General features: G+C 45.1%; 1 protein-coding gene across 1 annotated transcript; it reads right to left on the bottom strand.

Annotated features, from left to right (window-relative positions):
- Nucleotides 1-26,093, bottom strand: serpine2 (serpin peptidase inhibitor, clade E (nexin, plasminogen activator inhibitor type 1), member 2). The gene is made up of 9 exons (XM_060075571.1): nucleotides 25,624-26,093; nucleotides 9,092-9,362; nucleotides 8,559-8,786; nucleotides 7,999-8,196; nucleotides 2,331-2,529; nucleotides 1,306-1,403; nucleotides 992-1,078; nucleotides 574-657; nucleotides 1-454 (listed from the first exon to the last, which is right to left on the bottom strand). Exons 2-9 carry the CDS (start codon nucleotides 9,351-9,353, stop codon nucleotides 417-419), a joined length of 1,194 nt encoding a protein of 397 aa, XP_059931554.1. The 5' UTR covers nucleotides 9,354-9,362; nucleotides 25,624-26,093; the 3' UTR covers nucleotides 1-416.
- Between the last annotated feature and the right edge of the window lie 1,710 nt (nucleotides 26,094-27,803).

Below are 27,803 nucleotides of genomic sequence, written 5' to 3'. Positions count from 1 at the left end.
GTTAGAAATATGTATTTACTATGGAATAAATATAAAATGTGTCAATATTTGACACATTTTAAATAAAAATAAAAATAAAAAAAGGCAGAATCTTAACCTTCAGGACAAATAATACGACCCACACTGAATACTTCCCAAATTGAAGCAGGAAAACTTTAAATAAACTGGTGATCTCCATTTCCAATGAAATGCATTATTTGATTTTCAGCACAAATACTAAGAATTCAAAAACAGTAGCAAAGAAATTGTAACTATTGAAAATGTTTAGTTGTTACAAAACACACAACAAGGTATGTGATATATTACAAAAAAGGTAACAAAGGCATTATTAAAACAAAAACATTTGATGCTCTGATTCATTTCCAGGCCGTCTGTGTGTGTCCTGGGTTTCTAGACGTGGCCATGGACGTGTGGGCTCACGGCTGGTTTATCTGGCCTGCAAAGAGAATAGTACCTGTGTACAAGAGAGCAATATTAGACCTCAGGCTTCTGGTCAATTAAAGTCTGATTTTGACCCGTCTATCCATCCATCTAATTAACAAAATGGGAGCGGAAACAAGAGACAATATTTACCGGTTGGGTTGTGTCGGACCAAGAAGAGGAAAGGTCTGTCTATAATGACCCAGGGAGGGGAGGACCGCGCCAACAAAATGGCAGCTACCAGGCGGACAGAAAAGGTAGAATCAATTGTTATTCGGTTTATAGCATTGTTCCACCCCCCCCCCCCCCCCCAGGTACTCACAAATAGTATGACATTTTAAAACGATTTTATTTAAATTAATAATGCATTATTCCTAACACTTAATACCATTGTGTGAAGGCTAACACAACTTGTTAAACGGCTAACATTTGAGAGGAATCAACAACAAACAAAAGCCAAGATAAATCCAACTCCTCTGCAAGCACACATGCCTATTATCAGCCAGAATAACTGAGGAAGATGACATTAAGGTTTGACTAAAGACAAAAACAGCCTAGAATTATGTCTTACTGGTGGCAGCTGATGCCTTCGTCCCATCCTCGTTGACCTCGATTTTAGCCTTCTGCAGTGCTGCAGACACATGCACAGGCTCAGAACCTGGAGAAAGGAGCAACCACATACCGTCAACCGAGTGGAGTGATGGCGTTGGACCATAAAGGGGTGCTACACTCCTCAAGCGTCCACTCACAGCACAATCCACAAGTAGTGCAGTGACCAAAAGAGGAAATACAACGGGGAACAATTTGATTCCAGTTTTCAGCTGGCAGGATCCATTCCAAAATAAGTTTCCCCTGTTGTCCCGTTCATGACTTGTTTCTACTCACTGAGGTGTCTGAAGTCAGCCTTGCCATCAGCGAACATGTCTGTAAGTCCAAGGGCTGAGAACGGGGCCTTCAGATCCACCTCTGCCTCTGCCGTGAACCTAGGCAACGTGCGTTAGGGTGGTTATATATCGTACATGGGACAGGGCTGCCTTGGTGACTCTGTACTGCAAGCCTCTTTGAAATCAATACCTAATTATTACTCCACACAGTTGGGGTTTCATGATGAGAAGATTAACATCAGGCAAGATTTACAATACATTTTATGATACTTTAGCGATGTATATTAAAGATCCCATATCATGCTTTTGTTTAGGGTTAATAATTGCATTTGGGGGTACTACAAGAATAGGGTTACTTGTATATTAGAAATAACCCTTATCATTCTCACACTTCATTTCTGAAAATACAATTTCAGCGTCTTTCAAAATTGTTCAGTTTAGTATCATGTCGCTTTAAGGCCCCCCCTCCCGAGTAGCCCAGTCTGCTGGGATTGGTCGAACACTTTTCACGCATGTCGGCAAATTCACACCCCCGAGAAGTTGTAAATAGTGCGGGTAGCCAGGAGGCTTGACTGCTGTCTGACGTCACACTATTAGGGAAGTAAAGTTTGAGCACAAATAAGCCGTTTCAAACACTTATTGAGGGGCGTTCTCGGTGGGCGCGAATACTCACTTTTGCTCTGACTTTATTTTTCTAGCTTAGCAGACGTAAAACATGTATACATACGTCATAGAACAGTCTAAAGCTAAGGGAAAAGCATAATATCACCCCTTTAAACAAACAGGCTGCCAACTGGATTAGGTTACAGCGAGAGTGGGAGCTGCTTTACTCTAGCTTATATACACAAACACAAGATCAATCAGACACACTCGGCTGGTTGTGTTGAATTCTGCCCCGAGCCTCTGTGTGCATGCCCACCACACTACACAACATAATTGTATCATATGGTTGTACGAGGAGTTGACACCTGATCCCATGAATCCATTCCTGTTGAACAGAGAGCCAGCATGGGTCCCGGGTCTTACTTGGGGATGAACAGGTGGACCTTCCTTTGGTGCATGAGCGGTGCCCAGCTTTGGACCGTGGCCGTGCTGATGTGGGGGATCACCTCAGAGAGGGGCGTGTCCTCCTCCGTGGGCAGGACGATCAGCATGGACGCTGTGTTGCCGTGATAGGGCAGCTCCACCACCTTGTACTTTAGGCCCTGGGGCGTGCTGGCCTGGCCTGGGGAGGAAGGAGCACGTTGACAACCTCTCCTCGCTCCCAAGACAACATATGGTCAGACACTGTTGCTGTAATGACATTCCTTAAGTAGTCATCCCCTGCAGAATACCTCTACATTAGATGGCTAGCAAATATTATAAACCAACCATAGCCCTCTGGAGCCTCTACTGCAGCTCAGCTGAGCAGCTAGGCAGTCTGTGTGATCCAGACTAAAAATAGAGCACTGACTGGTGCAGCATCTCATTTCACACAGGGCTGAATAGTATTCCAGCGGTCTGGCATCTCTACAACACCAGTAAGACCAAACCATATGAAACATGAAAACAGACGTCAATGTTGGAAAGATTCTTCATTGCAAAAACAACCGATTTTCCATCACCAGAGGTAAAACTGAGAGGCCACTGAATTCTATTCATTTAATACAAAGCGGGTCAACTTAATTTCGTGTTAAAGTCAGTCATTATGCTCTCTATATACTCCCTCTGGCACACCGATTCAGCCATGTTAAAGGTTGGGTATGGAATTCTCTTTTTTGGCCATTTTTGCAAAATTACTTGAAATACTTATCATGGTGTTGTAGACTTGAGCCGCGAGTGCAGGTGAAGCCTCCCTGTTGTGTGGTTTAGCCTGACCAATAGGTTAGTAGAGGAGCCAGATAATATTAGCCTGGCTATATTGTATTTTATATTTGGCCATATTATCTGTTCGCTTATTTGCTAGGCGTTGTTAACCTAGCGGCTAGGTGTTGTTAGCTTAGCTGCTAGGTGTTGTTAGCTTAGCTGCTAGGCGTTGTTAACCTAGCGGCTAGGTGTTGTTAGCTTAGCTGTTAGGTGTTGTTAGCTTAGCTGCTAGGCGTTGTTAACACAAAGATGGCTGGAGGAACAAGAAAGAAGCAGGGCAAGAACAACAAGAGTGATGAACAAGCCAGTGATTATGAGGGAGAGGCCTCCTCTCCGGCTGAAGAGGAGACTGAGCTGGTCACCATGGTCTCTGTCAGAAAGCTAATCAACCAAATGCTGACACAGCAGAAAGCCCACTTCATGGAGATACTGGACAGACAAACTGACACCTTTAATAAGTTTGTCCGGGTGATTCTGGACTAAACCAACGAGGGTCTTGACTCTATGAACAGGAATGTACAGGAGATCAAGGACAGCATTCATTTCACCCAGCGAGAAGTTGATGAGATTAAAGCTAATGTATCCAAAGTCTCTGGTGAACACAACACCGTTGAAAATGGTATGCGCACCAATTGTGACAGTCTCACCACTTTGGAAAACAAGGCTGACTATCTCGAAAATCAGTCAAGAAGAAACAATTAAATTTTTGAAGGGATTGAGGAATCACCACGGGAGAGCTGGGCTGATACTGAAGGTAAAGTCTGCAACCTAATATCTGAAAAACTAAAGCTGGATGTTGGAGCCATGCAGATTGAAAGGGCTCACCGCAGTGGGAAGCCAGATCACAGAACTGACGGGAAGCGTCCCATTGTAGTAAGATTCTTAAACTGTAAGGACAGAGAGCTAATCTTGAGGAGCAGAAAGGAACTGAAGAAGACCGCCCCTGGGATTTACATCAATGAGGACTTTTCCGAGGCTGTACGGCAGAGACGAAGAGATCTTCTGCCTAAACTTAAGGAGGCATGGGATAGAGGGGACATTGCCTACTTAAGATACGATCGCCTTGTGACCCACCCACCTAGGGAGCGAGGGGCTGTGTCGCCCCAGCACTTGTCCTCCACCCGATCCTGAAGAGTGGTATGTAGGACTCAGAGATGAGGACCTTCTGTCTTTTAACTTGTATTTAAATTCTCTAATGTCTATCAAACTACCGAAAAAAGGTTTGAGGTTTGCTCATTTAAATGTCTGTAGTTTAAAGAACAAGGTCCAAGAGCCATTTACTATTCTACACGAAAATGATATTCATATTATGGCTGTGTCGGAGACTCATTTGGAAGAAGCCATAGAGGATGCAGCTGTTTCAATTCAAGGTTACAATATATTTAGATTGGACAGAGACAGGTATGGGGGAGGTACTGCTTTCTACATTCAAAATCATATTCCAGCTAAAATAAGGAAAGATCTAGGTATGGCTGGAGTAGAAGCCTTATGGCTCCAAGTTCATATCCCACATCTGAAACCTATATTGACATGCTGTTTTTATAGGCCACCATGCTCTAATACTGAATATCTGGATAACATATGCATGATGCTGAAGAATGTAACTGATAATGGCAATGATATTTACATGCTTGGTGATATGAATATAGACTGGTTGTCCAGTAATTGTACATTGAAAAAGAAGTTGAGCAATGCAGCCACATTATGCAACTTATCTCAAGTCATAGGTGTACCCACAAGAATTAATGTCAATAGGGACGGAAAGGTCACGTCAACCTGCATTGATCACTTTTTTACAAATTGTTCTGAAAAATGTTCTAAAGCTGTGTCGGTGCCTGTGGGCTTCAGTGACCACAATATTGTTGCTTTAACTGTGAAAACAAAGGTTCCTAAAGCAGGGCCTACAGTGATTCATAGAAGAACATATAAAACCTTTCTAGAAAAGGATTTTATTGCTGATGTAGAAAATATTGAGTGGGATACTGTGCTTGAGAAGATGCATGTAAATGCTGCACTTGACTTCTTTATGAATTTATTTTCTGCAGTGTGTGATAAACATGCTCCAATTAAGAAATTCACTGTCCGTTTACTTAAGGCACCTTGGCTGGATGAGGAATTTAGATCTGCCATCATGTCAGGGAATGCAGCAGATTGGCAAGAGTACCGCTCACTATGAAATATAATAACTAAACTAAATAGACAAAAGAAAAAATATTACTATCATTCTATATTTGAGGAGTGCCATGGGGACAGTAAAAGACTTTGGAGAGTACTTAATGAGGCTATGGGTAGAAGTAAAATGGCCAAAACTCCTTCATTTATTGAGCTGAATGGAGAATTTATTACCAAACCTTCTGACATAGCAAATTATTTCAATAATTACTTCCTCAGTAAAGTTAACACACTACGAAATCAAATGCTGCCTGTTAGTGGTGGGCTGTCCAGAGCTATAATACAAAATCATATTATGTGTGGTAAGGATTGTGAGTTTGATTTCAAGCCAATCAGTGTTGATTATTTGATACTTCAAACAATTAAGTGTGACAAACCTTGTGGGGTTGATAATATTGACGGCAGGCTGTTTCAGCTATCAGCCAAATCAATTGCGAAGCCTGTAGGCCATATTTTCAATTTTTGTTTTAAGGAATGCGCTTATCCTGATTTGTGGAAAATTGCAAAGGTTACTCCTCTGTCAAAAAACAGTAGGGAGCCATTTACAGGTCCAAACAGTAGGCCTATCAGCATCCTACCTGTCTTGAGTAAACTTTTGGAGGGAATTATATTTAAGCAGATCCAGCAGTATCTTGCAGAAAACAACATTAACTCAGATCTACAGCATGCATACAAAGCAAGCTACTCTACAAGCACTGCACTGACATGTCTTACTGACGAGTGGTTCAAACAGATTGACATGAAGTCAGTTGTTGGGGTGGTGCTCTTGGATTTCAGCGCAGCCTTTGACATCATAGATCATGAGCTACTACTCATGAAACTATCGGCGTATGGATTCAAAGATTCTGCTATTGAGTTATTGAAGGGCTATTTAGTGAATAGGCAACAAAGTGTTAAGTTCAATGGCTCTCTGTCAAATATTGAGACACTCCAGTGTGGAGTTCCTCAGGGAAGCTGCCTTGGCCCCCTTCTCTATTCTATTTTTGTAAATGACATGCCATATGTATTGGAAAATGCAGGAATGGGGATTTATGCAGATGACACAACTATGTATGTATCGTCAGACAGCATTGAACATGTTAATGAGGTGCTTCAACAAGAGTTAAAGCTGGTTTCTGAATGGATCACAGAAAATAAGCTGAAGTTGAATGTCTTAAAAACTAAATGTATGGCATTAGGTTCTAAATATGCTCTCAGAACAGATCAGAAATTAAGCCTCTCTTTAAAGGGTGCTACGGTAGAACAGGTTTAAGAAGTCAAACTGTTGGGTGTCACAATTGACGAATCACTGTCATGGTCCACTCAAATTAAAAAGACAGTGGTGAGAATGATAAATGGTATCTATGCCATAAGAAGGAGTGCTCATCTGCTTACGAATACATCAATTAGACTAGTCATACAATCTCTAGTTCCGTCAAATTTAGACTACTGTCCTGTTATCTGGTCTAGTGCATCAAAACAAGAAATTAGCAAACTGCAGCTTGCTCAGAACAGAGCGGCAAGACTAGCACTTCGTTGCTCTGTTAGGAGTAGTGTGGATGATATGCACACCAGGCTGTCATGGATGAGGGTGGATGAAAGACTGGCATGCAGCCTTATTCTGTTTCTAAATAATGTGTACTCCTCACAGAAACCCGTCAGTTTGTCTTTACAGCTATCGCCTGTAGATGAGAGACATGGATATAATACCAGACAGGCACTAAGTGGTCACTTTACTTGTCCTCTACCCAAAACCAATGCACTCAAAAAAACAGTAATGTACAGAGCCATTGCATACTGGAATCTGCTCCCCTCATATTTGACTCTAACCAGGAATAAAGGTAAATTCAAAAGGAAACTTAAGGCAGCAATAATCAGAAAGGAAATTAGAGTAGATTAGGTTATTATTTAAGGTATTTTTGGACTGACAAAAATTATTTGTTTTTAATTCGCTGTTTTTTGTTTTTTGCATTATTTACATGTAATGTAAATGTTTGTTACTAAGTCTGTGTTTTGGTCACCAACAATGATCATGCTGTACTGCACTTTTTTTTAATCTGTATTGTAATGTCTTTTGCCTGGACCCCAGGAAGAATAGTCTCCACTATGGTGTGTAGACTAATGGGGATCTTTAATAAAATAAACTAAACTAAACTAAACCCACTTATAGCCACTGAGTTAGAAGTACTGACATGAAAAGTCAATCATCTGTGGAACGGGCTTCCAGCCAATGATTTCCAGAACCACCGAGTGGCATTGGACAGTAAGTATGTCAATCAAACAGGCGTACTGCACTCCCCCTCCCCCACTCCCCGCGCGTGACCCCTTCGTGCACGTACTCATAGCTCGTGAACCAGAGCAAGCTTCTGTTTGTTGTTATCCTGCGGTAGCTACTGGAGCTAGCTAACTAGCAAATCCACATTTGGACCTAGCACTAGAAGACAACCCTAAACTCCAACCGAGCTAGCCTGGCTCGCTCTCGCGCATCTGTGTTCGCACTCGTGCATGATTGCGCGTCCATGTACTTGGAATGGGTGGAGTCAGAGTCAGCGTTGAAGGAGAGGGGGTAGGACCATTTGAGTTGTGTATTTTCAAAATCTGCTGGCGTTTCGCAAATCCCATACCCAACCTGTAAGAGGTGTAATCTTTACAAGAGCGAACACAAAAACAACCCAAAGGGAGACGCCTCCCAGCTGACCGATAGGGTAGACGGAGAGCTGGGACATCATGGGGACCTTGTGGGTGGTGCCGTCGCCCCCGCTGAAGCTCCTCATCTTGGTGTCCCCGGGCTGGAAGCGGGACTTCCACATCCCCTTGAAGTAGATGGAGTTGACTGCTAGCAGGCGGGTCAGTGCCGGGTCCAGCATGTCTGGCTTTACCAGGCTGGGGATGTGACCTGTGCTCACAGGGACACACTCCTGAGTGGCCATACCATATTCATTTCTACGTCACCAACCCTGTTCATTTTGAAAAAATATCCCCAGTTGATTACTTTTGTACTGTGAACATTCCGTTTCACAGGATGAGTAGCAGTTGTAAGTGCTTCTGTACAATCAAAAATTGGAGTGGTATTTTACTAAGATAGGGCTGTTAACCAAATGGCCAATTGATAATCTATGTGCTTTTCTGAAGCCAATTGGCATCACTTATGTTGCACTACGTTCCATGTCCAAGTCAGAAACACACCGGTCCTGACCTGGTGGACCACATGCATGGTTCAGTATATCGGCCGATGTCTGTGTGCCCTGCTTGTCTTACCCTTGGTCTTATTATTGACCCAGCCGTTGATCCGGTCTGCGGCTGCCTGGGGGTCGCTGAAGTCCAAAGTACCGTTTTCACATTGGAAGTTTGCCTTGTTGGTCGCCATGAAGCCCTGGTCCATAGGGAAATCCCTCTGGCTGAAGAGGGCGTTGGCGATGAGCACCTGCCCCTGGTTGGACCGGGCAGTCAGGGTCTTGTGGAGTTTCTTCAACATTTTGTAAGGCCCTGGAGGGTGTAGAATGTCGACAACTGAAATGGGGACTTGATTCTGAACCTGTGCGTAAGTTTTTGGGTTAATAATTGCATTTGGGGGTACTACTAGAATAGGGTTACATGCCTGTATGTTAAAATAATAAAAGTATTATTCTCACACTGTTAATTTCTGCAAAACCAATTTCAGCATCTTTAAAAAACTAGTGTAGGTATTACTGTCGATGTGCATAACCAACCGTACAGGCCTAAGAACTCCAATGAACCCCTTTCAGGACATTTAAATTTAACCAGAATACTGGAGGATAAAAGCTGGCTACCATTTTTCTTATAGCGGAGGGCAGTGACGATCTGTCTTCGTGTTTCTCCATCGGCTCCCGGGAGCAGCATGCCCAGGATGGAGGCCACTCCGTGGGGGGAGAGCACCAAGTTCTCTTGGGGCCGGGCACGGGCCACCTGCTGGAAGACCCGCAGGCCCAGGTCAGAGCCGCGCTCCCCGTAGGTAGGGGCCAGAGAGAGGGCCCCCTTGCTGACCCCCAGGGTCACCAGCAGCAGGGAGAACAGCACACTGCAGGCCCACATATTGATCCCCTAGACAGGAGGCAGACATCCAGTCAGCATTCTACACGTGCCGTCAATAGTAGATCTTCGTACTACCTACATTCACTTGTATGCGTGCACATGCAGAAAACACAAAAGGTTCCATTTAATGCAAATATGTCCCAGAAATGACCTTTCCTACCTGCCATTGTTGGCCTATCAATAACATATTCTGGTTATTGAGGTCACAGTCTAGTCAACCAACATACCACTCCTTTAACAATACCACGCAGGCAGGAAACCTAGATTACACAGTTGTCTGTAGAGTGGCTCTAAGGCAGCGACACCAATAGGTGTTGAAGTACTTACAATTAAATACAATTTTTGCAACATCAATTGGGACCGAAAAATGTGTTTCAATCAAGGAAAGAAAGTTAAGGCCAAGAGAGATGTACAGTAGTCCTTTGGACTACTGTTCAGAATCTATCCCCCACCCCCCTCAGGGGGTAGGCCTTTGACTGTAGGATGCCTACAGCAAGGTTGTGGACATTGGGGATCAAATCAAGTATCACCAGTTCTTGAGAAACATAACATGACTAAGGAATGAAAAGATGACTCCGTAAACAAACACTCACAGCTTCCTGTTGCTGTGACTAACGATACGGTCTAACTCACACTCAGTAAACGCATGATACACCTTTATGGCCGCTGGGCCCAGGCATGCAGGATGAAGTATCGATAACAATAAGAGCCTATAATATACAACAGATAACTTAAAAAAACAATAGAGTTAAGCAGAAATAAACAGCTAGTCCCCTTTCCATACAAAACATGACAAACTGAATATGATATGATATGATGTTACACCCTGTGGTTTAACCCACTGCTTCTTGTTTACCACAATGACAAAGCTTAGACTCTACAAACAGGACTTCTTCTCCAGATGGTGGAAGACTACACTTTTCTTTCACCACGACTAAAATATACAACACATGGCAGGCTATACAATATTACACCATGTTTGGTTGGAGAAAGGCTGCACCGCACAGGGAGACCAATGATGTTAATGTAATTAGAATGATCAAATACCACGTTGTGGAGTGATGTAGGAGATTCGTTGGGAAGTAAAAATATAACTGATAAATGTGAAATGACTTAATACAAATACAAATTATAAAAGTTAATGAATAAAACCTTCCCTCAATACAAACGATTTAAGTGTTTGCAATCAACGACCCCCTGGGCGACCTGCTGCTGCTGAGTATGCAACTAGTATCGCTATGATCAACTGGACTTCCGTCCGTACGCAAGGACACTGTCCAATGAAATCGCTGATAAAACCCGGAAGAACACATGGATACGTCAAACAGCCCCCATCCTTCGACGGACGCATAGTCACACTACCACCGTCCGTCGACGGATCTCTTTGTCTGTGTTCTAAATCGTTCCCTATTCACTCACTCACTATTCCCTATATAGTGTTCATGATATAGTGCACTATATAGGGGACGAACAAACGAGAATTCGGACACTACGCAGAACATTTCTAAACGTAATTTACGTCAGTAAATGCGCCGGGTATTTGTGTGGCAAGACATATGCCCCTCATCATGTAAACAAACCGGGCACTCACGACGAAAGCTGGAGGTTGTATTGATGTTGAATGTTACATTTCCTTGATCATGTTTTTTTTAAATTAATTTTGAATGTTACATTTTCTATGTTATATACAAAATAAATTATTGACATTCCTAAACGAAAGCCGGAGACTCCCGTCTTCGTTTTCGAGGTTATTCAGCTTCTTCTTCCCCTTCGGAAAAACACGACCGCATTGCATTGTGGTATATGGGAGTAACGTGTAGGGAACATCGTATGTACACTCAAATTTTGGGTATTTTAAGTGCACTATATAGTGCATGAAATCAACCACTGACAATTCGAACACCACTACAAAATGGCGAGCACCCTATATAGTGCACTATATATATCCGTGATAGGGAACGATTTAGATCACAGCTATGGTGTGTTCCTGAATCCGCGGACACCAGCCTTCCGAGTTGCACGTTCGACGTCACTTCTGGTCTCGGAGCGTTCATAGCGTTCCTGTTCTTCGTGATTGTGTCATGAAATTGGCTAGTCGTTGTTTATTGTTAGCTACATTAGCCTCTTTAGCAAACCAACCCAAAAACAAACAACACAACTTTACATTGTATTGCACGCACAGAAATACCATGCAATGTATAAATTGGTGGCCGGAATAAAGTAGAAATGTAATCAAGTGTGTAAGAGCAGGAGCGTCGCTAGCAATTGAAAACTTTCGCGGCTGTGGCCCAGAAGTTAGTCCCTTTAAAACGGGGGTTCGGAGGTTTCTCCCCCGAGAAAATTAGAAAATTGGGCTGATGAACATGCAATTGTAACGTAGTTTGAGAAGTAAAGGGAAGACCAATTGTCATGTCTGACTCATGTCGGGGCAGGGCTACTGAGTAGGTTAATGTTTAAGTTAAGGATAAGAAAGTGCACCACATACACAAGCAGCCAAAATGAGACATTGAAAAGCCTGCAGCCGGATAAACACTGTCATGCGCCTACCCGATGTCAAGTGAACCGGGTTGAATTCACTGCGGGTCTCGTGAATCTGTGCAAACTAGAGCAGCACTAAACAGCAATATCGATGATGCGCTATGCAGAATCAAATTTGCAACATTTTGCAACAAATGATTCTAAATCTGCCCATAAATGTACAAGTCAGAATTCTATGTTTTCACTGGATACAATATTGCATCTGTCAGTTGTCAAATTTGCTGAACAAAATGTTAAACTTCAATAATTGTTCATAGTCAACTTATATAGTCCATTTATTTAAGCTCTCAACAGCATAACCATACAGCTTCACCACATCAGCGGGAAAACACGGCACACGCAAAGTACATCCATGGAATCAGCCGTTCAAAGCCAGTCTGCATGAATCGTATGACAACTGGATGGCAGGGGATGCGGACAAGGAATACATCGCAGGGGGGAACATGAGAGCCCCAGCTCGCCGCATTCTAGTAGCCTGGGTGCAAAGCGTGGAACAAGCTGGATACGGAGAGGGTGAAAAACTCCTTAAAAGTGTGTTTGTGTGTCACTCTATTCGAGCCTGCACGAGAGTTCAATGTTATCATTAGCTGTTACGTCTTTCTGACCAATCGCAGTTCAAGGCCGACCTGGGCTGTACCACTTCGGGAGGGGGTGCTCAGTTACTTCCCTCTAGACAAAATTGAATTGGTTGCGACGTTGACAGATTGTATGTGTTGCGTGTGTTGATTGAGTGAGAGGTTGCGTCAGGGATTAAAATTAACGACCTCCCGTCGTCCCGGGGACGTAATTAATTGTCATCGGGAGGATCAATATTCTCTCGTGTCGACCTCGGGTCGAAGAGAATTTTGTGGACACTTACTTTATTTTTCTGTTTACGTTTTTAACACTTTCTGCGAACCCGAATGGGTTCGCGGCCGGTGGAAAAGACTTGCTGAGCTTCGGTCAATTTGCTGGCGCTCGCGTTTGTGTTGTTCAGTGAGACGCAGAGAATGCTTGCAACAATGGTGACGGCTTTTTACACTGCCAAGCCGGTTCGGTCGCAGCTTGGCACGCCCGGCGATTTCACCGTCTTATCTCAAGTTTCCTGTGTAAAACCGAGGGGGTAAAATCCCCCGTTCTTTGCGGCGCAGGCTTTCTTGGTTCACTGGAGAAGTCGGGGCCGCGCACAGAGTCTAGACTAGAGATGCGCGGATGAGCTGTAATGTCATCCGTACCCGCTACCTAATATCAATATCCACCCGAAACAATATTTTTTTCAATGATTGATACCCGCAACCGCCTGATCATCGGGTGACCAGACGATAAAAGCCTTTCGGCACGCTAAAACGTCCAACCACTATGAAATGTCGCCTGTTGTCAGCGATTACATAGCCAACGTAGTCTAATTATAGCCCGATCATTAACTAAAAGCCACATAGAAAGAATAAAGCATCCAGCATAATTCAACAATGTGTGTGAGGGCATATATCCATCTTACCAAAGATATTTTATTACTGTCCTTCTCAATACTCTGATCTCACTAAAAGGATAGCAGCACGAAACAGCAATATCGATGTGCTATGCATAGAGAAGAAAGAATACGGACGTTGAATTTGCAACATTTTGCAACAAATTATTCTAAATCTGCCCATATATGGACATGTCGGAATTTTGCAGTTTTCACTGGCTACAATGTTGCATATGTGGCTGCTGGTAATGCAACTGTCATGCCAAATTTGTACCGGCTGCCAAATTTGTACCGGGCGCGTCATCCATACGTAATCCATTCCAAACCTGCCTGGCAACAGATGATCGCGTCGTCCGTTGCCTGGCAACGGACGATCGCGTCGAATGACGTGAAAGGTTCACGAACATTTGCAAACCTTCTATCTTGCGATCCGATATCTGTATTGTGCTATTTCGTCCTTGACCTGCTTTAAACACTCAGTTTACTTGCTCAATTTGATTAAACCATTCAATACAATACAAATATAAAGTAAAAACAAGTGTTATCTAGCGATCCGTTAACTGTATTATGTTATTTCGTCTTTGGCAACATGAGCGCAAATGTTTTTTGAAACCTGCCCGGCAACGGACGACGCGATCATCTGTTGCCAGGCAGGTTTGGAATGGATACGTATGGATGACGCGCCCGGTACAAATTTGGCAGCCGGTACAAATTTGGCATGACACAACCACAAATAAGTAAACTCTACGGGGCTATATTCATCATTATTATTATTATATATTCTTTTTGACAGCACAGCGATCCGGGGCTATTCCCAAAAGATCCGGGGCTAAAGCCTCGAATGCCCAGGTCTACGACGCGCCTGTGTAAGAGCATTTAAAAATGATGTTAAAATGACCTACGTGGTACAAATACAAAAAAAATAAAATCTCTTCACGGGCACAGCCATTTTGTTGAGTGTCATCACTGCTCTCGGTCTACTCAGATTTTCGAAAAATGAAGACAAAAAGGGGGCGTGCCTTCGAGAAATGCCACAAGAAAGCTGGGAGATCTTCGACTTTCGACTCGGAAGTCTGGCGTTCGAGGATTCAGGAACACACCATTATTTGTCAAAAAGTTTCGAAATGTTCAACTTTTCAGGCAGCGACGGATCCGTCGGCCAATCAAATTGCGTCATGCAAATATACGCAAGGACACTGTCCAATGAAATTGCCTTTGTAATACAACCCGGAAAAACACATGGATAGGTCAAAAAGCCCCCAATCGTCAACGGACGCATGTAGTGTGAACAAGGCCGTCGACGGATCTCATTTGCTGTGTTCCAATATCCATACTTCCATGAGTACACTTAAACGTAGTACACTATCGGCACTCATTAAGGCCCCGTTTACACGAGGACGCTTGCGGGTAAAAACAACCAAATATTCTATCGGAAGTGCCTTTCGTTTAGACGTGACAGCGTTTTTGGGGCTTGAAAACGCAAAAATCTGAAACCACCCTCCAGAGCGGGAAAACTTGAAACTTGAGCGGAAAACAGAATTGTAAATGTACAATTCTGACTTGTACATTTATGGGCAGATTTAGAATCATTTGTTGCAAAATGTTGCAAATTTGATTCTGCATAGCGCATCATCGATATTGCTGTTTAGTGCTGCTCTAGTTTGCACAGATTCACGAGACCCGCAGTGAATTCAACCCGGTTCACTTGACATCGGGTAGGCGCATGACAGTGTTTATCCGGCTGCAGGCTTTTCAATGTCTCATTTTGGCTGCTTGTGTATGTGGTGCACTTTCTTATCCTTAACTTAAACATTAACCTACTCAGTAGGCCTGCCCCGAGATGAGTCAGACATGACAATTGGTCTTCCCTTTACTTCTCAAACTACATTACAATTGCATGTTCATCAGCCCAATTTTCTAATTTTCTCGGGGGAGAAACCTCCGAACCCCTGTTTTAAAAGGACTAACTTCTGGGCTACAGCCACGAAAGTTTTCAATTGCTAGCGTCGCTCCTGCTCTTACACACTTGGTTACATTTCTACTTTATTCCGGCCACCAATTAATACATTGCATGGTATTGCTGTGCGTGCAATGTAAAGATGTGTTGTTGGTTTTTGGGCTGGTTTGCTAAAGAGGCTAATGTAGCTAACAATAAACAACGACTAGCCAATTTCATGACACAATCACGAAGAACAGGAACGCTATGAACGCTCCGAGACCGGAAGTGACGTTGAACGTGCAACTCGGAAGGCTGGTGTCCGAGGATTCAGGAACACACCATAGCGGTTAAAGCCCCGTTTACACGAGGACGCTTGCGGGTAAAAAATACCAAATATTCTATCGGAAGTGCCTTTCGTTAGACGTGACCGCGTTTTTGGGGCTTGAAAACACAAAAATCTGAAACCACCCTCAAGAGCGGAAAACCTGAATACGCTCCACCGTAGCGTTTCCGTCTACACTGCCAAGACGCAATACTCTGCTCAGATCTGCTCACGTAGCATACACGTTTACGTCACATACAGCGCCAATACAGGGAAAAAAACAAACATGTTTGATTATTTCCATGCGTCGGATCGTCAAGCTGCTCTGGCAGCTCTAATAAACTTACAGGAGTCTTTCCACGAAATGTACAGGATATGTACAGATAGTATTACTGAACAGAGAAGGATCTGTAATTATGTTATGGTTTTTGCGGCGCAGATAAGAGAAGGAGGAATAATCTACTCATGCGCTCAGACATGGTGGTGTTGTGTGATGGTGTATCACAGCACCACCTAGCCGCCTGACTTGCATACTAGGGCTTTGACTTTTGCCCAAAAATCATATTGAAGTTCGTTTGTTTATTAATATTAATATTCGAATATATTTTAATATTTATTAATAACATTTTGACCATTAAATGCCTTCAGTAAGACCTGGGCTGAATCTGAATACTTAGTGCATACTATTTCTGTTCAGTGTCTACTACTTGACCGTACAACACTTGACAGTGTTGTACAGGCTACAGCTATGCGTAGAACGCCTCTGAACGCTTCCGAACACCGCCAAAACTCCACCGGATGTTTGGAGATGACGTATCTCCCCTCAGATGCCGACAAAATTACCTTGATAAGTTACCTGTTTTCCGTCTTGTCATTGTTGCTATTAAATTAAAAATGTCTCTTTTTATTTAATTACTTTACTTTTTTACTCTTTTTAATGTCTCTTTTTTCGCCTCTTTCTAAGCCGCTGTTGGTAGTGTCGGGTCAGCCATCTCTTCTTCGTTCGTTACCAGACTATAAGTATGAGTATTCGGATTCAGCCCTGGATTGGGCTTTGCAAGGTTTGTTTACCGGCGTTGCTATGGTTACCGGTCTTGCGTGTTCCAACGGTTTATTAGGTTTCTAATAAATCGCTGTCTAATCAATACTTCATTCACTGCCTCTTTCGTGGTCATTACAATATTATGAATAGACTGCGTCGGGTTCTCCGACGTCTCTCCCTCTTGGCCTGCCCATAACAGGTTCGAATATTAAGGGCTGCCTAATATTCGTTTGAATTTTGATTTATTTTTTGATATTCGAATTATATTCGAATCACGAAGTTCGGAGTCAAAGCCCTATTGCATACCCAATCGAAATCGATAGTTACGTATTGTAACTCTAGATTCTATGAGTATAGGCGCAGCCTTTTAAGGCTATCGCTATTGGGTTTTCCCTAGGGTCAAGCCGTAGCACTGAAAAATTTGTAATCCCCGCCCACCAACAGCGTGGGCCTCAATCACGTCCGCAGTCCGCACATATAAACGTGCGTCGGCTGACGTTCTGCTCCCAATAAACAGCTTTTCTTCAGCTATTTAAAGGGGTAGTTCAGAATTTTGGACATAGGGCCTGATTCCCAACTGAGCAATGGTATTCTTTATCACTGGAGACAGTTTAACACATTTCATTCAGTCCTTCTAGTTGCAGAGTTCGCTCGTGCTAGGCTAGCGCACAGCAACGGGCAATGCTAGCCTGCTATTAAAAACAGTCTTACCCACTCCACAGTACACCCGAGGTAAATCAATTATAAAGCCAGATTATAGATTTAAATGTCTGTGTTGATAGAATAATGTTAGAAATAAAACTAACCTTGCATCGCATGAATCATCGAGGGACTACTTTCTCAACAGAAGCAGAATTTTACTATGCGCCGGTTAGTTTTGTAACCGAATCACGACACAAGAACGTAAACAGAGAAGCGTGGGACAGAAGCGCAATTGAACGACTAGGCAACATGGTGGTTCAGTGTGCTTTTAGAAATTGTAGAAATATACGCTACAGATGGGCACCACAAAGTTTCCACCAATTTCCAGTGCGAGATCCAGAAAGGACTCAACTGTGGCTTGTTGCTGCTGGCTTGGACATCAAAACACCGGCTCGTACATGTACGGTTCGTTGGATACAACAAATTCCTCATAATCGTCTTCAAAAGCAGATGCATCGCTAAGTCCTCCAAACGTGGGCATATCTTGTTAATTGAATACGCTAATATAATTCCTTCGTTCACTGTACTCTGCGTTTGTAGCAATGACAGCGGCAGGTAAACAAACTAGAGCCGGTAACCTAGGTATCAGTCCGCCGCTGCCGTAGCCTACTACCATGGAGCCTACTACCAGGAATATAACACTGCTGCTGTGACCCAGCAATTCCCTCAAAATGCAATGCAAGGTTGGTTTTATTTCTAACATTATTCTATAAACAGACATTTAAATTTATAGTCTGTCGTTATAATTGATTTACCTCGGGTGTACTGTGGAGTGTGTAACACTGTTTTTAATAGCAGGCTAGCATTGCCCGTTGACGTGCGCTAGCCTAGCACGAGCGAACTCTGCAACTAGAAGGACTGAATGAAATGTGTTGAAAACTGTCTCCAGTGATAAAGAATACCAAAGCTCACTTGGGAATCAGGCCCTACGTCAAAAATTCCGAACTACCCCTTTAAAGGTTAATGAGGCCGACCACTTAAAAGGCTGCGCCTATACTCATAATCTAGAGTTACAATACGTAACTATCGTTCTATGTCGTATAGGCTTCGCCTTTTAAGGCTATCGCTATTTGGTTAAAAGGGCGAAGCACGATATAGTCTATGTCTCATTGGTCCCGATCAGTACCAGAAACACAGCTACATACGCTGGTATCATGCGTCAGACGTAGCATAACATACTTCATGCGTCTAACGGCACGTCATCAACGAGCAGATCTAATGTGTCTGATAAGACACAAGAGCTCTCAGCATGAATATTTGACTCCACCTCACATTGTTTAATATGCAAGGGGAATAGTCACAACCCCTCTCCGTGCACCATTTCTGGAAAGCCGCCCATTTAGCCGAGTAACACGCTCTGTTGTGAGAGAGCATCTCTCCGCCAAGGGAGTCCCTTCGTCGGCCCCGAGAGCAGTCGCTGGAGGCAGGGAAAACCACGGTGCACTTGTGCGTTGCGGTGCTATGAGAATCATATACAGCCGCTCCTCTTGGACTCGGTCCATGACTTGGGGAATCAGAGGGACGGGTGGGAATGCGTACAGGAGTGTGTTCGGCCACGGTCTGTGAGCGAACACGTCCACCCCGAGTGGGGGATTGTCCCTCGCGCTGAGAGAACACCACAGCTCGCACTGTGTGTTCTCCCACGTGGCGAATAGGTCGACCTCCGCCTTCCCAAACTCGCTCCATATCTGATTGATCACATCGTGGTGCAGAGTCCAGTCTCCTGGTTGGGGACCCCCCTTGACATTTTGACGGCCCCTTTGTTCAGGACACCGGGGATGTACGCTGCTCTGATGGAGAGCAAGTGTGTGCGCCCAGCATAACAGCTGTCTCGCTATGCTCAGCAGCTGTGCCGAGCGCACGCCCCCTTGGCGATTTATGTATGCTGCTGTCGCCTTGTTGTCCGTGCGAATCATTACGTGTTGATTCGTCAACATTGGGGTAAAGTGTTGGATCACTTTCTACACAGTGAGGAGCTCCAATTCGTTTATATACATGGTCACGGGGGGCGGCCAAACGCCGCCCACCACGTGAAACTCGCATGTTCCTCCCTAGCCCGAAAGAGAAGCATCTGTAAACACTGAGATGTGTGACGTTGCTCTGCCCAACGGCACCCCTCTCGCGAGACTTCGGGGCTCGCCCCAGTAGGTCAAATCGGGGCCCACTGATAGGGGAATGGTCATTTTGCGCCGCTGTTGGCGCACCGGGTCGATGCGCAGGCGAGAAAACCATCTCTGCAGCCGCCTCATGTGAAGCAGCCCCAGCGGCACCACCGTGTGAGCGGCTGACATCATGCCCAGCAGCCTCATGACTAGGGTTGAGCACCGAAACTCGGTTCCAGTAGGGAACCGGTTCCGACGTAAACGGTTGTAACGAGATCGAATAAGAACGCACATTTCGGTTCCTCATAACGGTGCCTGGCGTTTTTTAACGCCCCCTGCCCCGCCCCCATGGTGTTGCGGCGTCAACTTGCGTTAGTGCTGGGCGCTATACCGGTTCAGACTGAATAACGGTGTGTATTTTCGTTAGGAAATGCTTTTGTTATATACCGCCATACCGGTGTATTTGATTACACAACGTTCGGAACGCAGCGCTGCGCGACACTGTTTCAGACGGGACCCTTTTCAATGTTGCGCTAAACACGCATGGTACGACTACGACTTTCTTTATAGGTCCATGACTGCGAGGCGTGGTATTTCAGGCCAACTGGTAAAAGAGTGTGTCACGGCTTTCAAACATATAAACCATAAAGCCTATGGGCTCCTCGAGACAATTAGGCCGAGCCGATAGGCTCCGGCGTTAACTGGGGTGTGGGGAGAAAACAGCCGTCTTTAGTAAAGAGGTGTTTCTCGCTGTCACACGTTTCTCCCTCGCCCCGTAATTGCCTTCGCCGGCGCTTTTGGGGTGGGACATAGCCCCATGAGCCCGCTGCCCGGGGCCTTCGCTGGCCGCTCGCCGCAGCCTGTGATGGAGGCGGGCGGGGCTGGCAAGCCTGGGGGCCAGGAGGAGGAGCTGCCGGCGGCGTCGTAACAGTGGCCTATGGCGGCGACAGGAGCCTGGAGCGGAGCGCCGCTGCCCGGGTGGAGGCGGAGGGCGGGAGACGTGTCTCCGGAATTTCTCTGCCTCCTCGGAAGCAGCCTGCATGTCATCCACCCTAGATGACAGACGGGAACCGAACAGCCCGTCCAGGCTGATGGGGCACTCCAGTAACTGTTGCCTCATCGGCTCAGGGATGCCCGGGGTCTGCTGCAGCCACAGGTTCCTCTGTATGAGGTGCTGCCATGTCGCCGTCCGGGCCGCTAACACCGCGCCGGTGGAGCAGAGGCAGAGGATGACACCGGCGGTTTTCGCCACGTCGACTGCCTGTTCGGCCAGACGATGAGGGTCAGCCGCCATGGTGGAGATGTTAGGTTTCAGCAGGGCGATGTTATTCATAACAGCCTCTTGCTGCATCTTACACTGATGTGCTATGTCTGTAAGCTTGGCCGTCAGCTGGTCTTTGGGAGTGGGGCAGCGGTCTCTGAGCCCCGGCTTCACTCCAAAGACAGCACACAGAGCGGGATCCAGCGGCGGTACCGCCCTGTAACCCCGGTCTGTCAGACCCTCCGTCTTCGTGACCTGGATAAACTTTTTCACCGGGGCCCCGAGCTTCCCGTGCTCCGCTGCAGCCCCACTGAGGTACAGTCTGATGGCGGGAAACATCGGCCAGATCGGGTCGAGATGGGCGGGGCGTGTCGCGGCCTCGAGCCCCCAGATGCCATGCAGCTGGTCCGGGCGTTGGGGGGCCTGAGGCATGGGCACCGCAAGGCCATGGTTTGCAGCTGCCCTGGCGATAATGCCCGGTAGCTCTGCCACCAAAGCTCCAACCACTGGAAGTGAGGTGGCGGCAGAGACGGGCAATGCTGCTGCCCCGGGCCTCCCCATTCGGAGAGGGGAAGCCGGGGGAGACGCCCCCTCCTCGTCGCGGTCGGAGTCATCCGACTCCGAGCTCACAAGGAGAGAGGGGGCATCGTCGAGTGGGACAGTAAAGTCGTCGGCCCATTCAGCAATGGCGGCGGCAGTGTCGGCTCTGCGCTGTCTGTCGTCCGACGGCAATGTCGCACAATGCCGACACAGACAGCGCTGCGAGAGCGCCAAGACGGCATGTTCATGGCCAAGGCAGCCCTCGCACACCTCATGGCCGTCATACGGCAAGATGTAATTCGTGTTATGTCTTGCAGATGCGGGTCGTCTTCGAGTCCATAGTATCCATTTATATACTTGCTACAAGATCGTCCTGAAGAAAAATGGGAGCAGAACGTCCGCCGGCGCACTGTTATATGTGCGGACTGCAGATGATATTGAGGCCCACGCTGTTGGTGGGCAGGGATTACACATTTTTCTGTGCTACGGCTCGCACCTAGGGAAAACACAATAGCGATAGCCTTAAAAGGCAAAGCCTATACGACATAGAACCACACACTTTCGCGTCACCTTATGCACGCAGATTTCCTCCCGAAAACTGACCGTCATCGTGTAAACATAGCCTAAGTGCACTAATTTTCAGATGTCAGTGTTGTTCCTAATCTACTACTCCGTGGTGCACTAACCGGAAATACGATCCCGACTGCCGCTGCGGCTCCTCGCCCGCAATAAACATCCCGCTTTGAACGGTGAACTCTTTACGCCTAGCAGCTATAAAATCTATAAAAGTTATAAAAACTACAAAATGACTATTAATGCAGGCTATGTGGAAAATGCGCCGACTTAGGCTCAGCCCTCTTCTCTACATAGCTAAGATGGCTGCCGTTGAGTACGAAAAGTCAATCCACACTTCGGTTTGTTTTCGCCCAATCTATATTGGAACGCCCTACGTACTCAAAGTAGTACGAATTAGGGATGGGCGTGAGGAATCGATTACTCGAGTACTACTCGTTACAAATGAACTCGGTTGGTGGACAGGCAAACTCGAGTTTGCATACACACACACAAACAAAGTTTTCTGAAGCAAATGTATCAATTTTCTGTCGGCACCACTAACGCATGACGTGGGCACAAAGAAAATTAAATGCATCCATTTCCATGGCGCGTTCCGTGGCGTGTGCAGGCACGCCAGAATTCAAAAAGTTAAGAGATGGCGGTTAAAGCAAACCGCAGCGAAGAATTGAAATACTTTAAAGAAATAGGAGATCATAAGGTGAAATGTAAAATATGCCAAGCGAAATCGAGCTACCAGAAAGTAGTATGCGGCAACATATGCTCCTGAAACACAACAGTGAGTTCGGGAAAGCAGACCCGCAGCAACGGTGAAAGTGAAAGTGTGTCGGCTATATTTTCACCGCCGCAAGACGCAGCTGTAATCCCGGGCGTGTAGAGAAGATCACAACGCTGAGTATTTCCATAGTCCATTTGCTGCCGTTTTATTTGCAGCTTTAAGCATTTATTTGCAATGGTTAGGCTACTTGTTTCGTTTTTTTTTAAACTTACAGGCCTCGGTTCGACGTGATTTAAATTGTGAGACGCATATTTATTTTTGTAAGGGAAATGTGTTTTGAACGTTTGCAAAAATAAATAATGAATACTCTGATAACTCTGACTGTTTTGATGGAGAATAAGCATTAGGCCTACATGTTTGGTTGGTAATATTGCCGTTCATCATCAGGCCTATTCCTGCTGCAGATGCGTTGCATTCTAAAAATAGATTTGATTTAACGAGTACTCGATTGATCCTCGAGGAATTCCTTCGATCACTCGAGTTTGGAATTTACTACTCGTGCCCATCCCTAGTACGAATAGTATGGATATTCATTGGAACACAGCAATTGACTTTGCATGGGTTGCTCGCAAAATGCATTGTGGGTCCGTCCGTCCGTGGCCCCCAAAAAGTTGAAGAATGTTCACCTTTTCAGCTGCAGCGGCAGATCCGTCGGCTTTATGCGTCTAGAGATTAGTCCCCTATACGTCAGACACGCCCTCGGTCATCCGTTGACGGACTCATGTAGTGCGCCTTGTAGTGTGAACAAGACGTTGCGCCTTGTTCACACTACATGCGTCCGTCGGCGGATGGCCGAGGGCGTGTCGGACGTATAGGGGACTAGTCTTTGTAGACGCATACTGCCGCCAATAAAATCGTTTCCCGCTACAAAGCCGATGTGTGGATATAAAGAGCGGAGGACACAAACAACAGGTGACTAAAACCAATCCTATTATTCCACATTTCTTATTAAATATAGAACGGCCGGATTTTTCCTGCTTCTTCCTGCTTGTTATTGCAAAATGGATCCAGGAAACGCGTGGAGCGTATATGCATAACCACGATCCGATTGGCCGAACCAAGGGCATAGGAACCCGGGGGGATGGAGGGGACGTGTCCCCTCCAATTTTCGAGACAGGCGCATTTGTCCCACCCAAAAATTATACCGCAAAATATCTGATTTTTAAATATTTTAGACGTTGTATGCCCCCCACGGAGCCTTTAAGGCAGCGCGCAGGGTTGGGGGCGGTTGGGGGTTAAGGCCTTCAGGCTGGAAACGCCTTCGAATCGCTGCCTAGAAGGCTAAGGGTGTGTTCGAAACCGCGTACTTGCTTACTACTCCTACTAACTATGACGTCAAATTGAGTAAGCGAGAACTTAGTAAGCGAGTTTAGGTAAGCGAGTAGTATCCGAATGTCTTCTACTTCCGGAAAGATTTTGAGTAAGCATCGCTAGCTTACTAGACGTACTAAACTGCCCCAGAATGCACTGCGTCTATTCAAAAGAACAGTGGAAGCAATGGCGCTAAACGGGGAGCCGCAGCAGCAGTGCTTTTAATAATTGTTTAACAATTGTTTTAACATATCACCGAGAATCCTTAGGTTGAAGGTGTACTGTGACGTTAAATGTGACGTTTATATATTTATTTATAATGTTTATTAACGGCGCCCGGTCGGTAGGTTATTGACACGTCATTTGATTCACGTCATTTGAGGTGGTTAAGTAAGGACGGTCTTCTGAACGTCGATTACTCAAATGGATTACTCAATCATTATTTAAGGTTTCGAGAAGTAAGCCAAATATTTAGTAGGTAGTAAGCAGTAAGCAAGTAGGCGGTTTCGAACACACCCTAAGTTGGGGGCATAAAGCCTGATTTCCACCGGGGAAATAACGTTCCCATGGCAACAGGGGAAAATGGCTGCTCTTGTGTGAAGTAAACGCAACATTTTTCAACATTCTGCCAAGATATGTGTGACTTTTTTGCAACGAAAATGCAGGGATTATGAAAGCCTGCAAGCCCCCCATATTTTGCGCGGAAATCGGCAATATATGCGGTGAAAATGCGGCCCCCTCATATTCATGCGGGCTTTGGCTGGTTAGACAATCAGTCAATTTGCAAGCAATTCGTGGCTGCAAATGACAGGAGGAGAAAACATTTTGGCTCTTTTGCCTAGGCCATTGTTTTTCAACCTTTTGTGTGCCACGACACGTTTGACACTGTTGGATAACACTACAGTGCTATTTAGCTTTTATTTGTATCAGAATCAGAATTTATATTTATCAGTTCATTACATCCATTCTAATGTCGTTTTCGTTTACCTTCACACACACCAATTAGTTAGTGGAAATGTGGAATAATATCACATACTCGAGAGTAAAAACAAGTTGGTGTATATGTTAAAATTCTTGATGCTGTTTTTCCCTTTAACCCTTGCCTGTGTGTTCATTGAGGCATAAGATACAACTAAGAAAAGAAAAGCTAGGCTATTCAGAAAATACGAATTCAAGTTTAGATCAATATTCTTCCCATGTTATTTATCAGTCTACAAAGCTGTATGATAAGGCCTGCAATTAAAGAATTGATTTGATATGTATCAGTTCAATGCTGCCATTCAAAATGTGTTTTCCAAATGTATATTTTTAGAAGAATAAAATACATTTGTGAATGTTTTGCAGTGTAGTTCATTTATGACATATTTCTCTTCGAACCATTAATGGACCTGTCAGGTTTCCGATATGTGTCCCCTCCAATGTTAAACTCGTTCCTACCCCCCTGGGCCGAAGTATCCGGCGCTGCCTGAAAAGTTTAACATTTCTCAACTTTTTGACGCAGGCCACGGAGCCGAATATAGACGGACGGACCCAAAATGCATTTCGCGGGCGCCCCATGCAAAGTCAATGAGATCCGCCAACGGACGGAGGTAATGTGAACAAGCCCTGAACAAACAACACCGTACGACAGCTCCGACTCCTCCGCTCAGTGACCGCGTTTCATATGCAAGAGTGGTCGATATGTAAACGACCGATCACCAGAGAACGGTTCTTACCTGGAGATCGCGTGTTCAGCGTGTCTTGAGCGAAAAGTTTCCCTTGTCGTGGATGGTTGGGAACGCAAATATGTAGAGCTTTAGGCTACTCTGGGTACCGAACGCATGCACACAGGGCTTTTTACTCTGGCTACTGAACGAACACACATGCAGCGCTTCTCTAGGCGGACTGAACTCCGCCCTCTGGAAGACGCGCGAGGATCACCGGGCCAGTCGGCCACATGATTACATCAACACAAACTGAGTCCCCCCCGTCTCTGAAAGGCAGATGTGGTGTCAATTGGCCAGTGATCGCTAACGCAAGAAAAAACGACTCACCCACTACTGCGGGGTATTCCACGAACGGAGGTTTAACAAACAGAGTAAACGCTGAACTGTAGTTTGATTGACCCTGTGCCAACTAAACCAGAGCTGTAGGTTCCACCGCACGGGTTATGTAGGCCTATTAGTTCAATCAACACGGGGTTGGTTAACACAGGGTTGTGCGCGTCCACGCCAAACCTATAAAGACGTGATATGGATAATGGAAACCCTGATCGAAATGGCGAAACGGGCCGCTTATTTCAATGAAATGGAACTCCAGGTTCTCCTGGAGAGCTATGACGAGGAGAAGGACATTACCACAAGAAAAGGGACGCCAAAGCCTCTGCAACCCAGAGAAGCCAAAGCCTGGCAGCGGATCACTGACCGCGTAAATGCGTAAGATGTCAAAAGCATGATTCTTAATATTTGAGCCATGAATCTAGGCCTATTAATATCCAAGTTAAGCATTCTTAATGTTCCTACCACATAACCCCTTTCTTCAAAAAAAAAAAAATAATATTCCGATGGCTCCCAATCGGTCAGCGGATCAAGTAAAAATGAAGTATAAAAGCATCATACAAACTGTTAAGCTTTTCCTACCATCGTGTAGGTATATTTTGTCAGTCTAGCATTTAAATTGTCATACCATAGGCCTATTTGTGACTCCGACAGTCGGACGGCTGGATCGGGCCCTCAAATTGTCCCCGGTGGAGGAGCTGGGGATATACATAAATTCTGGGCGCCCATGGCATAGAGGGGGTACCTGGAGGTACCTCCTAAGAGAGTCAAGGGCCATGTGAGGGTACCCCACTGGTTGAATGTAGGTTTTTCTGTTTTTCTTGTATTTTAGATTTTGTTTGTCTTTGAAGTAACACATGCAAACCATGTGCGGACCACAGCGCAAATGTTCCAAATGTTTTTTTTTGGTAACTGGGTAGAAAACCTATAAGTGATTATTCATCAACTTCACAGATCAAGATGGATTAGTGGTTGTAATGGAGCCGCAGGCTACGATCGAACATTCTCCAGTGGATGCAAGTCCGTTCGGACTATTTTATACTTTCTGTTGTAAGCGCCTCTCGGCATACTCAGCCAATATTGCTCTTCGTATGATAGGAGGCCGATGGAAATCTTAGTCCGGACGACGTGGATGGTGTCATCTGAAAGGACTGAGATGTGCTCAGCATCTCCAACATTATAGAGAGAAACCATTTGCAAAAAACTGAGGGCTACGCAAATAGTCTGGAGTGAACCGAGGCCAGGTCCTCGTTGGGTAGTGTTGGCTAATATGTAGGCCAGGGCTATTCAACCTCCTTAACAAGTGGGCCGAAAAAGAAAACCACTGGGGGTTCATGGGCCACACAGAGTAAAACTACGTGAATAAATCGCTACAAATAAATCGTACTTAAAGTACTGTTAACTTAATACTACTACATGGAATAAACTTGTCAGACGCATTCCTTCCTTCTTCACTTTTAATCGTATCATTATAAAAGATTTTGTTCTCACGTATTTTGGCCACGTATTTAGAATTCAACAATGTTGTTTGAATCATCACAAAACAGAACTACTGTACATATGAGACGTTTTGAGCCAGTGAGTCAGTGAGAAAGATTGCACTGCCTTGTTTGCCTAGTTTGGCTCATCCTGAGACACTCATGCAGCTTCTCATAGGTAATGGAGCAACGTGCCCTTGTTCTGATGGCATTCATATGAGAAAACCTAGACTCACACGTATCGGTTGAGCCAAACATTGGCAGAATAAGTGATGCCAGCTCCTGATTGAGGGCATGCCATTGTGAACACTTGAAATCTGCGGTGAGAGCGGGTTTAAATACCCAAAGCCGGGTTATGTTCAAAACTTAACCTGCGCAAAA

This window comes from Gadus macrocephalus, chromosome 16 (genome assembly GCF_031168955.1).
Source record: "Gadus macrocephalus chromosome 16, ASM3116895v1".
Classification (NCBI taxonomy): Eukaryota; Metazoa; Chordata; class Actinopteri; order Gadiformes; family Gadidae; genus Gadus; species Gadus macrocephalus.
Note: the sequence above shows the minus strand (reverse complement) of the source record. Positions and strands in the feature narration are given on the sequence as shown.